Consider the following 13,207-nt stretch of genomic DNA (forward strand, 5'->3'; position numbering starts at 1 on the left):
CCTCGCAACCGTATAACATTGTTGGAACCACTATTCCTTCAAACATATCCATTTTTGCTTTCCAAGATAATGTTCTCGCCTTCCACACATTTTTCAACACTCCCAGAACTTTTGCCCCCTCCCCCACTCTATGACTTACTTCCGCTTCCATGGTTCCATCCGCTGCCTAATCCACTCCAAGATATCTAAAACACTTCACTTCCTCCAGTTTTTCCCCATTCAAACTTACCTCCCAATTGACTTGTCCCTTAACCCTACTGTACCTAATAACCTTGCTCTCATTCACATTTACTCTCAGCTTTCTTCTTTCACACACTTTATCAGACTTAGTCACCAGCTTCTGCACTTTCTCACCCAACTCAGCCACAAGCGCTGTATCATCAGCGAACAACAACTGACTCACTTCCCTAGCTCTCCCATCCACAACAGACTGCATACTTGCCCCTCTCTCCAAAACTCTTGCATTCACCTCCCTAACAACCCCATTCATAAACAAGTTAAACAACCATGGAGACATCACGCACCCCTGCTACAAACCGACATTCATTGAGAACCAGTCACTTTCCTATCTTCCTACTCGTACACATACTTTACATTCTCGATAAAAACTTTTCACTGCTTCTAGTAACTTGCCTCCCACACCATATACTCTTAATACCTTCCACAGAGCATCTCTATCAACTCTATCATATTCCTTCTTCAGATCCATAAATGCTATATATAAATCCATTTCTTTTTCTAAGTATTTCTCACATACTTTCATCAAAGCAAACACCTGATTCACACATCCTCTACCACTTATGAAATCATTCAAGCTTACATCCTAATTAACTTGTCCCTCAACCCTACTGAACCTGATAACCTTGCTCTTAATCACACTCACTCCCAACTTTCTCCTTTCATGCACTTTTCCAAACTGTCACCAACTTCTGCAGTTTCCCACCCGAATCAGTCCCTATAGCTGTATTATCGGCAAACAACAACTGACTCATTTCCCAGGCCTTATCATCCACAACAGACTGCATACTTGCCCCTCTCTTCAAAACTCTTGCATTTACCTCCATAACCACCTCATCCATAAACAAATTAAACAACCATGGGGACATCACACACCTCTGCCGCAAACGGACATGCACTAGGAACCAATCACTCTTCTCTCTTCCTATTCGTATGTAAACATTACATCCATGGTAAAAAAATTTCACTGCTTCTAGTAACTTACCTCCCACACCATATACTCTTAAAACCTTTCACAAAGCATCTCTATCAACCCTATCAAATGCCTTCTCCAGATCTATAATTGCTACATACAAACCCATCTGTTTTTCTAAGTAATTCTCACATACATTCTTTAAAGCAAACATCTGATCCCTACATGCTCTGTCAGAGATATGAAGAGAAAACTAGGGAAAAGGAGTGCAGAGATGGAGTGTGGTGGCAAGATATAGAGCTTAGTGGCAAGTCTGTTTGTGGAGTTTTCAGCCTTCCCATTATGGAGGGATCAATTTTTTGAAAATATGCACTAAATACATTTTTTTTTAACGAATTGAGATTTAACCATTCCCTAATTTAGGAGAAAGACAATATTCACTAGCCTGGCCAGTCCTAAGTATGCTAGATATGGTTTGTGTTTTTTGTGATTACCTTTGTTATCACTTGTTTGTGCTGTATGGGAGGGAGTTTTACACTCATGGAGCCCCATCTTTTGAACATTTTCTATCAGACAACTTCTAAAATTTCTGTATACTGTCTCCAGTAACCACATCATCAGTTATATTATCCTATTCATCCACCATTCATTCATATAGAAGTACTTCTTCACATCTCTTCTGACCTGTTTTGAAAACTAAGAGGCTGGGATTAGGTCACTTCTTACTTTTCTTTCTTCCAAGGCTGGCATATTTAAGCCTCTTGGCTTTTCCTGTAACTCAGCTCTTTTAATCGTGGTACCATTTTTGTTGCTTCCCTGTGGACCTTCTCTATTTGTTTTGTGTGCTTCTTTAGGTGTGGTGACCAAACTTGAGAGGCATATTCTACTTTTGACCTTGAATACAATGTGAACACCTAGCTCTATAATTTGTTATCCATGAACTCAAATGCTTTTCTAAGATTTGCTAGCAGATAATTAATCTTCTGCACTATTCTCCTAGAATGAGACTCTGACACTAGATTAGGGATGGTGTCAACTCCCAAGTCTTTCTTAAGCACAGCTTTCTGCTGCTTGTTTTCTGCTAAAAGATAATCATAGTAAGACCTTTCAGTGTGACCCATCTTCATTACTTCATGTATACTTAGGTTAAGCTTCATCAAATGTGTATCAAACCAACTTTGGAGTGTTTCAAGATCCCCTTTTAAGGTGATGCAGTCCTCCATGCTTTCACTTCCATCATTACCTTTTAATCATCTGCAAACATATTCATATACAAGTACATACCTTCAGGCAGGTCATTTACATAGATCAGATATGTAATGGTCCCAGAACAGAACCTTTTGTTACTCTGCTGGTGACCTCAATCCATTTTGAGAAGGCTCCTCTAACATGCATTCTTTCTTACTTTCCACTGCGATAATCCTCTGATCATCAAAGGAATGTCCCTCCATATTCTTGCTTGGTGATCCAGCTTCATAATCATCCTCCCATGTGGTATAGTGTCAAATGCTCTCTGGCAGTCCAGGTACAAACAATGCACCCAGCCTTCTTTTTTTTTTCTAAGACAAAGATGACTCTCATTGAAATCTAAGAGGTTTCTTACATATGATTTCCTTTCTGTAAAACTGTGCTGTCTCTCACTTTGGGAATTTCTCCTCTGTAGAAGGTCATCTATTTACACACTCATTGTCTTCTCCAGAATCTTAACAAACCACACATTTTAGTGAGACTGGTCTATAGGTCAGTGCATTTCCTGGTCTCCTTTCTTACATGCAGATATACTATGTTTCCCATTTTCATTCACTTGGCACTTTGCCTTTCTCCAGAGACATGTTTATCAGTATTTCAAGAGGTTTATATAGTGTGTCTACATATAACTTCATTACATAAGTTTTATTAATGTCTTTTCTAACTATCTCAATGTTTTTTTAAAACATCTTTTCCACCCCAGCTCACTAGTGTCTTTTACTGTGAAAACATTTTTGAATGTGTTAGTCAGTTTCTCACGTATCCCAATGTTATCCTCTACAATTCTTCCCTTTGAATCCCTGAGCCAGATTAGGTGCTCTTTAATGACAATTCATTTATGGAAAAGTTTTAGATTTGATTCTGCCTTGTCCACAATATTCCTTTCAGAATATCTTTTTTTCTATTTTTTTTCATTTTGCTATACTTATCCCTTGCTCTTATCTACTTAGCAAGAGCTGGCTGGTTGAGGTGTTACCTGTATCTTCATCAGAAGCTCATTTGTTTTTTACACCTTTCATTTGATTACTCTTCCTCTTCCTTAACATTCCTTCCATATTTGATGTGAGAGGTACCTAAGTTCCTACTCCATTGTAAAATGGCAGAACTTCTTGCCCCAGTGCTCTAGTTCTTGGCTGCTGAACACTATTTTCCAGTTTATGTTACTGTAGATACTGTTGAGGTCTTTGTAGTTTCCACAATTATATCTTCTCTTTAGATTTTTTACTTCTACTCCCTTAAGTTCCTCATTTACCACATAGTGAGACTTTAGCATTACAAGATCACTTTTCCTACTGATGTATCATGTATGATATTCTCAGTATCCATGCTGGTATGTGTGAATATAAAGTCTAGTAATGATGGTATATCAGTACCTTTTGTCTTAGTGTATTTATTGACATGTTAGTAAAGGAAAGTTTCCTGCATATGCTCTAAAAATTTGTCTCCTTGACCTTATTACCATGAGAATCTAAATTCATCAATCTTTCTCTTTATAACAGAAATCGTATATTATTAGTGTTTTATTGTCTCTGAGAAGTGTGTGTTTGACTGCATCCTGTACCATCCTGATAGGTCCTTCATTGTTATCATTGTTTAATTGTTCTGGATTGTTGCAGTTCAAAGCAAGATTGCATAATATCAACACCAATATACATTTCTTTTCTACAACTATTCTTTCCATTATATATTGTTTGAATGGGCCCTATTCCACCCTTTCCTAACATTATGGCCATCCTTTATAAAGATTGCCAAACCTCTTCCTGTGCCTTTTCTTTCCCTCCTTGCTATCATTTACCTCTCTGGGCAGAACTTGTGAGAGCTTGCCTCATTATTATACTCTGTTTCCACAATTCTAGCAGTATTGGCTGCATTTTTCCTAATACCAGTCAATGAGATTTTCTTTATGTTTCTTTTACTATGGTATTTCCATTAGGTAGGGGTTAGTAGACATCCAGTGACCAGGGAGGTATATTACCAGTATCACCCACCTGGGTATTGGGGAGGGTTGCTGTCTTTATTTCTGTCTCACCCATACATGGACTACTGGTATTCTGTCAAAAAACATACAATCTCTCCCAGTCAGACGTAACACTTGACAACACCTAACTCAGACAACTTATTCTTCGTAACTCTAGATCTTCCTGCTGTGAGCACTCTGTGCTAACCCCACCTTTTGGCAAAATGGTAGGAGCAGTTGACAGAAGTACAAGGTAGGAACATTTAGGCTGGAACAGTAGTTAAAAGTAATTAGGAACATTAGGTAGTAGCCTTTGCAAACACTGTGCTAGAGTTGCTGTCTGCCAGTGGCCTGTTTGGGGTAAGGGACAAAAGGCTAGGAAGTGGCTCTGGAGTTTATTAGTTACAGAGATTCTATTGCTATGGCCACCCCCTTGCGGGAGTTCCAGTTGGAACAGGCATCAGAGATAGATAGATAGATATTATATCCATCTCCCAACATTCCTGATCTCTCAGTAGTGCTGGTGAGGATGTTCATTCCTCTTGTCTCAATTGGCATCTCTCGTTTTTCCCATCTGACTGTATTCTTTGCTTTCCTCCCTTTCTTCCCTCAGTGTATCAAGTTTGAATTATTGCTTACTGAATTCCACCTTTTATTTATATTTCTTTACCACCATAAGTACCCCCTCTGGCCATATGACTCCAATGCAAACATAATCATAATTGGATGTTAATCTTATGTCTTGATTTTAACCACCAGTTATTTTTACTGTATCACTGAGATTACATATGTCAGTTGCACAGCCTCCAGTAATCTCTTGATAAGCGTTCCATCTTTCTTCCCACTTTCCTCTCCATCTGGTGTATGATCTTCATCCAGTCCAAAAATTACCGAAGATTTATTCTGTCAATCTCTTGGTTTATTAATCTCTAACTTTGGTGCCACCTACCTCATGGCTGTCTGTCTTTTCCACATGAGTCTTTGTAAGTCTGACTTACTCTATAATCTCCCTATTTGTAATGAACACTGATCCTGTTGGCTCTGGACTTTTTGAAACCTTTAATCTACTGGACCATAAATTTTCCTGATTTTTCTGTCTCTAACAGTGATTTATTCTGTCTACATCTTTGCTCAATTCCCTTGGCTTTGCTATTACAATATCCTTAGGTTCCTTTCCCACTGCATCAGTTACCATATTCAGGGTCCATTGAGCAACCCCAAAGACAGTTCTCTTTACCTTCCCCTGCCAAATGTTTTCAATAGTTTCTATTTTCTATAGCTTGTGTTTTTGCCAGTTTCTCGTGTTCAGTATTTTCTAGGCTATCCAGAATAATCTCTTCTGACCTTTCCTTTTCTTTAATCATTCTACCTTCTTTCCTTTGGTTATGTTTTCTCTGATCTCCTTCATCTAATGTGAATCCCTGGTAATGATCTTTTACAGTACTTTTTAATTCTTCTAGTTCCACTACTGTCTCATGACACCCTTTATGATCCATGACTTGATTCTTCAGTTTTTTATTCCAAGCCTTTCGTTGTGTTAACCTCTTGTCATGCTTTCAACAAACTCCCATACATTTCTAAACATTTGTTCTCTGGTGGTTCCTCCTTTATCTCTCTTTTTTGTCGCTTACTTTAGGATCTTGTCATGACTGACTGGTCTTCATAAATTCTCTCATTCAGGTGCGTGGGTGCTCAGTAAACTGAAATTTTTCTTTTGAATTAAGAGTCAAACATTTGTAGTTTTTACAATCCATTATTTAAAAGACTGCCCAATTCTGAGTATAGGTAGAACAGGCATAGCAATGGGTGCAACAGGCAGTGGTGGATGCCACAGTTTCATCATTTTCGTAGAAAAGGCTTATAACTGCCAAAAGTGGTTAGTATAAGGTCACTTAGTCTTCTTGGCATATTCTTTGTTTGTGTTGTCATCTATGGTGAGCCAACATTGCACATTGCCTGGGGAATTAAACTTGTGGCAGGAAATTAAGTTTGTAGATTGATGTTCATAACATCCTGATACATAACAGTAGACCTGTCATTCATTGATTGACTCTTGTGATTCATTCTTCCAATTAACAGCCAAGCTGTGAAATTTGTTTATACTTTTCTCTTTCCATTCCTCTAAGAATCAGGGCTGCAAACACATGCAGCACCCTAAATAATTTCTACGTTCTTCTCTCACTTTATTTCCCTTATCTTAGATGGCCTTTGACTTGGGTATGTTTTGCCCCTGCCGAATCAGTCACTCTTAAGAAGTGACATTCATAGCACCTAAAGGGTAAAGAATGTTTGAGGTGGGGTTCCATGATTATAGAACTCTTCCCCCATGCTGTACAAATTTGTATTTCCAAGATGTAATTGAAGGTCTTAATGCTGTCTACCACATACTTGGCTTAAAGTTCCACACTGTTGCTTTGAACAGCTTCCTAGCTACTGTTGATGTTATCTATTTCCAGTTTGTCTGACAGTCTTCAAAACCCCATTGCAAATTTCCAGTTAAAGACCAGTTTATTTTGATTAGCTTTTCAGGTATTATTGATTTGATTAACCTGTTTCCTTTTATCTGTGATATTTATTATTTTACGATGGTTAATTTGTGGTCATCTTCTGTTGTGCCAAATGTAGGTATTGAAGGATGAAAAGCCATTTCTTCACCAGAGACAGAGCTATACAATCATCCATTTATTCTACCTTCTCTTCTTTTGTGTTTCTTCTTTTTGAAAAGCCATTTCGTGATTCCTGACATTAAGAGGACTGAGGCACAGTTGGCTATCTTCTTGGTGCTCTCACATCATAGGCCTGGGTAGGTTACTGCATGGTTGGTCAGCTATTTTATTAGCCAGAGAAATTATCCTCAGATACTTATATTGCCCCTCTGTACTAAATAGAGATGCACTCTTACCAATCTCCATCATAGAATTTGAAGCAGTAAAATGATGAAAATGTATCCAGAGTAAGATTTTACTGTACTTAAGAACTTATAAAAAAGAAAATACAGATATAAAAGGATCAGAATGATGCCATAGAAAGTACAGATGGAACCTTTTTCACCTGTCTATGGCACATAGCTATCTTAGGAGTTGTAAGGGCTGATTTGTACTCCTGGAAAGCATTGGTTTAAAAGAGAATTAATTTGATCTCCAGCACTTTGTAATCTTGTCTTATTAAGAGATATACTGCACTTAGAGTTTTCAAGATAGAATAATGATGAGGCTTCCTCAGGCATTACAGTGAAGCTTACTCTTCAGATAATCGGAAAGAATGGAAAAATTTTCTCCCAAAAAGCTTGATAATTGATTTTCCTGAATTATTATATCACATTACTCTCTAGTGACATGCTCCCTACTTCATGCTGTGTTTGAATTAGGTACCTTTCAGAGAGGGGAGGTCTCAGTCTGCTAGAAGTACCTTTTTAGTGCTTTGCTTAGTATATTTCATCAATATATATGATGTTTTACCATGTGAAATTGTTTTTTCTAGGGAAGACTCCAGTGGACACTCGTCATGGATGTAGGGTTACAGGCACATCTGTTGATTGCACTGATGATGTCTATCATGATCCTCATGCTTGGAAGCTAAGCAAGTTCGTCATTGATCAACAGATTCGTAGGTTACGACATCAGCTTATTGTAATGAAGGTGTGTGTGAAATTGTTGGATGTGAAAAGAATCCCTTAATGCCCTCTTTTTCATTTAAAAAGAAAGTATATGTAGACACCTTTAGGATCCTTTATAGCAAATGAGTCTCAATGTAAAACCATGGTGACCAGATTAGAAATTTCCGTCATAATGACTGATTAATACAAATCAATCTCCGAAATGATTACCAGTCTCCTTAGTTCTCTTACTTTCAAATTAACTTATTCATCCCTCCACATCTCTTTAGGCCTTTCATATTACCGAACATACTTCCTCCTAATGCTTGTATTCCTTCACAGTATCCCTCTACCTTCTACTCTGTGTACCATGTAACCTTCTAGAAACTCACTTCACTTAGGTAGTGTTTTGGTCATTTTCTCCATAGACCTTTTCTTCAGTTATCATTTTTCACTTATCTACTCAACCTTATGCAGAGTTATCACCCTTTTTCTATAGCATGTTACTTTCTCATTTGTTTGCTTTATGACCACCGGCAGGTCCTGTTGTAATCCAAATTCACCTCACAAATGATGCTTTTCAACTCCTTTTCCTATCTTTTTATCCCAGTTATCTTGATTTTGAGTTTTTCTTAGTTGAGTGAATGAATATCAAAGTCACGTGTAAGAATCATAATTTGAGAGAGGTGGTCCACTACATACATATTCATAAGCTGGGCTTCATCTTTCATGCACTTCTATTTTACTTCTACATCTTTTATTTTTTTTTTTTTTTTTTTTCCCAAAAGAAGGAACAGAGAAGGGGGTCAGGTGAGGATACTCCCTCAAAGGCCCAGTCCTCTGTTCTTAATGCTACCTCGCTATCGCGGGAAATGGCGAATAGTATGAAAAAAAAAAAAAAAATCTTTTATTTTTATCTTTTACGTCCATTCTTTTTTTATCATCTTCCATTGTAGCAACAGCTTCAACCCCAGAAGCCAAATTAACATGTAGAGTAACTTCATAGGGAATAAGAAAATGTTTTAGAAGATGAATAGAACAGAACAAAAAGGAAATGAACAGAAGAAAAGGACAATTGGGTTGATAATGATGAGAGCAGATGGCAACAAAGTTGTGAAAAGCATGTATCTTGATTACTGATGTTAGGTCTGTGGCATGTGCATGTGTGATGATTTTAACTATCAGAGTGTTTGGGAATACTTTTTGTGCCTCATTTTTTGCAAAGTAGAAGGTATGGTATTTATGGTACAGTCAGACAGACAGAAAACTGTAAAATCAAAAACAGTGTGCAAATTTGTTTCAGGAATACAAGAAAATTGTTGGTAGTAGTTTGGAGACAGCCAATGACCTGTGAGGTATATTACCAGTACTCCCAGCCTAGGTAATAGGATGGACAGTGATGCCTGCTTAGTGAACCAGGACTTCATTGGTTGTCAAGTTGCACTCCTGTGACCTAGATAGCTGTCTTTTCATTCTGCCTCACCCACACAAAGACTTATGGTATTATGTCCACAAACATACAATCTCTCCTTGTCATGCATAACACTTGACAGCACTTAAATCATACACCTCATTCTTCATAGGTAGATTTTACTGTGGTGAACTCCATGTGCTAGCCCTGCCTTTTGGCAAAATGATGGGAGCAATAGATAATAGGTAGGAATATTTAGATAGGAGCATTAGGTAGACACATTAGGTAAAAGTAGTCGGAACTACTTAGAACTACGTGGAACATTAGGTTGACAAATTATGTAGAATAAGTCAGTAGGAGCATTAGGTTGGAACCTCTGCAGCACTGCGCTAGAGCTGCCCTTTACCAGTGGCCAGTTAAGGGTGAGGCACTAGAGGCTTAGAAATGGCACTAGAGTTCATATTTACATGTCAGGAGACCTTGAGAAGTGATTTTGAGTATAATGTTAGAAAATGACTCCACCTCCAAGTTAGTGGGAAGGTCACATACTGGGGTCATTCGGTACATACTGAGTAAATGGCAGTTTGTGAAGATCTAGAAGCCTAAATAGTGTACTAAGGTTGAAGTGTCTGTGGTTTTGTGTTTAAATGGCTTGTAATACTTATTTTGTAATGTTTCAAATATTTTAGAAAATCTGTCATGTGTAAGAGACCACTGTTAGAAATCCACCAGCCAGTAAGGATCAAATGCGGTGACTAGACTTGAGAAGTATATTCTAATTTTGTCCTACTATAAACTTGAGAAGTATATTATAATTTTACCAGGTATATACTATCAGTAGTTTGCTATACACTTCTCTATCCATGTTCTTATCCCCTTAACCAATCACTAAGGTTTCCTTTCATACCCCATGAATTGCAGGTTTTCATGTTTAAAGAATCTTTTTAACCCTGTAGTTTCAAAGATGTTCATTTAACTGTGAAAATAGTCACTTCAGAAGTGTATTCATGCCATTACTTTTCTTTAATGATATGTATTACTTTTACAGAGTTTTTTGCACAATGCACTAAGAAGTGCAGGAGTAATGCCTGAGGGTCTTATGACTTGCCATTATGCATGTTTTATCCTTTGTTTTACCTAAACAAAAATATAGATTACTGATTATAATAATTATCCCTGGGGATAGGGGATTAAGAATACTTCCCACGTATTCCCTGCGTGTCGTAGAAGGCGACTAAAAGGGGAGGGAGCGGGGGGGCTGGAAATCCTCCCCTCTCGTTTTTTTTTTTAATTTTCCAAAAGAAGGAACAGAGGGGGCCAGGTGAGGATATTCCAAAAAAGGCCCAGTCCTCTGTTCTTAACGCTACCTCGCTAATGCGGGAAATGGCGAATAGTTTGAAAGAAAGATTATAATAATGTTTTATTTTGTATGATAAATTCATGATGTGTGAGTTGTTGATAATTTTTTTTTCATGTCATCAAATAAAACTTTTTCAAATTACCAGCCACATTAGTCAGATGTAGTTTTGTCACGGTCAGGTGGGCAAGACTGCCTTCAAGGCTTTGGCCATAAAGTCACTCTGCATAAGATGTTAAAGATCATCATCATCAAGTTATTCAAGATCACCTACCTGGTCCTCTTAATCTAGCTAAAAGCATCATAGTTTCCATCCTAGAAAACTCATGTAAAGGTGTTGTCATTGCTATGGTTGGAGATTGACTGACTGTGGGTTGAAGTTATTGCACACTGCCACCTTGGCAACCACCTAGGCCTGGCAGGCAACCACAAAATAGAGGCACGAAATTTGATGCATAGATAACCATCTAGACGAGTTGCCTGGCCCACAAAAATATTAACTTGAAGGAGTTAAAGGTTAAAACACATTTCTTATATTTACTAGTAGACAGTTTGTATCCTGCACAGCATTTATGAGGTGGAGCTCTGATGACAGGTTAAGTAGTATCAACTCCCATGTCCCTCACACACACAGATTTTAGCAGCTTACTTCGTGTTGAATTTTATCAACCATGTATCAGATCAACTTTGGAATTCATTTAGGTTTCTCTGTAAGCTGATACAATCCTCATCATTCGTAACTTCTTTCGTGACCTAGGCATCATCTGCAGACATATTCAGGTTTGATTTCATTCCTTTTGGCAAGTCATTTACATAAATCAAAAAAAGTAATGGTCCCAAGACCAAGCCCTGTGGCACACCACTGGTGACCCCAACTCATCTTGATTATTCTTTTTCCTTAAACTGAAGACATATCTCCCTTATGCGTGGCTGAAGATCAAGCATCTTTACCGACCTTATGTGTGGAATAGTGTCAGGTAGTTGCTCTTTAGCTGTCCAGAAACAAAAAATCCACCTTTTTTCTCTTTTACCTAAATTGGAGCTCACTTTTTCATAGAAATCTAATAGATTTGTTGCACATGACCTCCTTTCCCAGGGTCCATGTTTTCTTTTGCTAGGTAGTCTTTCCTTTGTATTTAGTCTTCCATTTTCTTTCTGAATATCTTTCAAAGAGTGTACAGTTCAGCACAAGGTCTCAACTTCATTTTTAGACGTAGGCGTGAAATTTGATGTCTTCCTGGCACTTTACCCTTCTCCAGTGACATATTGAATGATGTTTCATGCAGTCTTTCAAATGTATCTCCACAATTTTTCAGCAAATATGGAGACTTCATTAGGACACAAACCTTGTATGGATCAAATCTTAGTGGTATTCTTATATCTTTCCTAGCAGTTTAAGTGCTCTCCAAGACCTCTTCCTCATCCCACCTTGCTTGTGTTTCGGTTTTAGTGTCTCCCATCTTAAAAACTTGTCATTGCCATTCAGCTACTTTTGTATCTCTGCATCATCCTTTACAACTTTTTCTTTAAAATCCTTCAGTCTTATAAGCTGTTCTGTATTGACATTTTAGTCATTATGATTTATGGAAGAGTTTTGTCAGATCTCCTTTTTTGTCCACAATATTCTTTTCAGAGTTTCTCTCCTCCTTCCTTATCCACATGTATTCATTCCTTGCTCTGTTATACCTTTCAGAGGCTGATGGTCTGTTATGCCTCTTATATTTTTTCCATCAAGCATTCGTAATCCCTTTTGCCTTTTGACATCTTTTTGAACTATATCTTGCCCCTTTCTAGACTTCTCTTACTTTATGCGGCTGAGGGTATCCATTAAGATAAAACCCACACTGGAGAAATAAACAAATGATTCTAGGGGCTCTGTACTTTAGCCTGTAACCTGCTACCTTCTTCAGGAAAGTGTCAAAATACTAGATATATTAAAAAATAAGCAAGAAAAATGTAAAGTTAGCAACATCAGTTTAAGTTGCATGATGTGTGTTTGCATGATATGTGTGTTTGGGCAGGGTTTGTACCCAATACAATCATCTTTCTAGCTGCTAGTATTATGACATCTGGTATCCATGGACAAAGTGAAAGGGCCATATTTCCCCTACATACAATAATTGTGGAGCCAACAGTTTACTCAGAAAGAAAATATAAATCTTTCACTTGGTCATTGGAAACTAGATACCATACCATGAAGATTGTATAAGTTGCCAACCCTGCCCAAGCACATATGTCAGGACATGGGCCTTAACCTGATGTTGGCAACCTTTCTGTATGTTTTCCTTGCCAAATCATTAATATATCTGATTTTTTTACACTTTCCTGAAAGGGTTATGGGCCAAAATATAAAGCTCCCTGACTTACTCATATGTTTCTCTAGTGTGTGTTATATCATTATCGATCAATGTGAAAGTAAATTTTTGCAGTAAAGGTATCCATGTTTTAGCTCCACTGTAAATTTTACAGTATCTCTTAAACAGTTATCT

The 13,207-nt window shown here is 37.7% G+C and overlaps 1 protein-coding gene across 1 annotated transcript in view; it reads left to right on the plus strand.

Moving 5' to 3' along the window:
- The window catches only part of LOC139756226 (uncharacterized), a 252,544-nt gene that overhangs the window by 155,838 nt on the left and 83,499 nt on the right, over positions 1-13,207 (plus strand). Inside the window, exon 20 of the mRNA XM_071675383.1 lies at positions 7,836-7,993. Within this exon, the coding sequence (XP_071531484.1) occupies positions 7,836-7,993 (158 nt within the window). The remainder of the gene's footprint in view (positions 1-7,835; positions 7,994-13,207) is intronic.

This window comes from Panulirus ornatus, chromosome 21 (assembly GCF_036320965.1).
Source record: "Panulirus ornatus isolate Po-2019 chromosome 21, ASM3632096v1, whole genome shotgun sequence".
Classification (NCBI taxonomy): domain Eukaryota; kingdom Metazoa; phylum Arthropoda; class Malacostraca; order Decapoda; family Palinuridae; genus Panulirus; species Panulirus ornatus.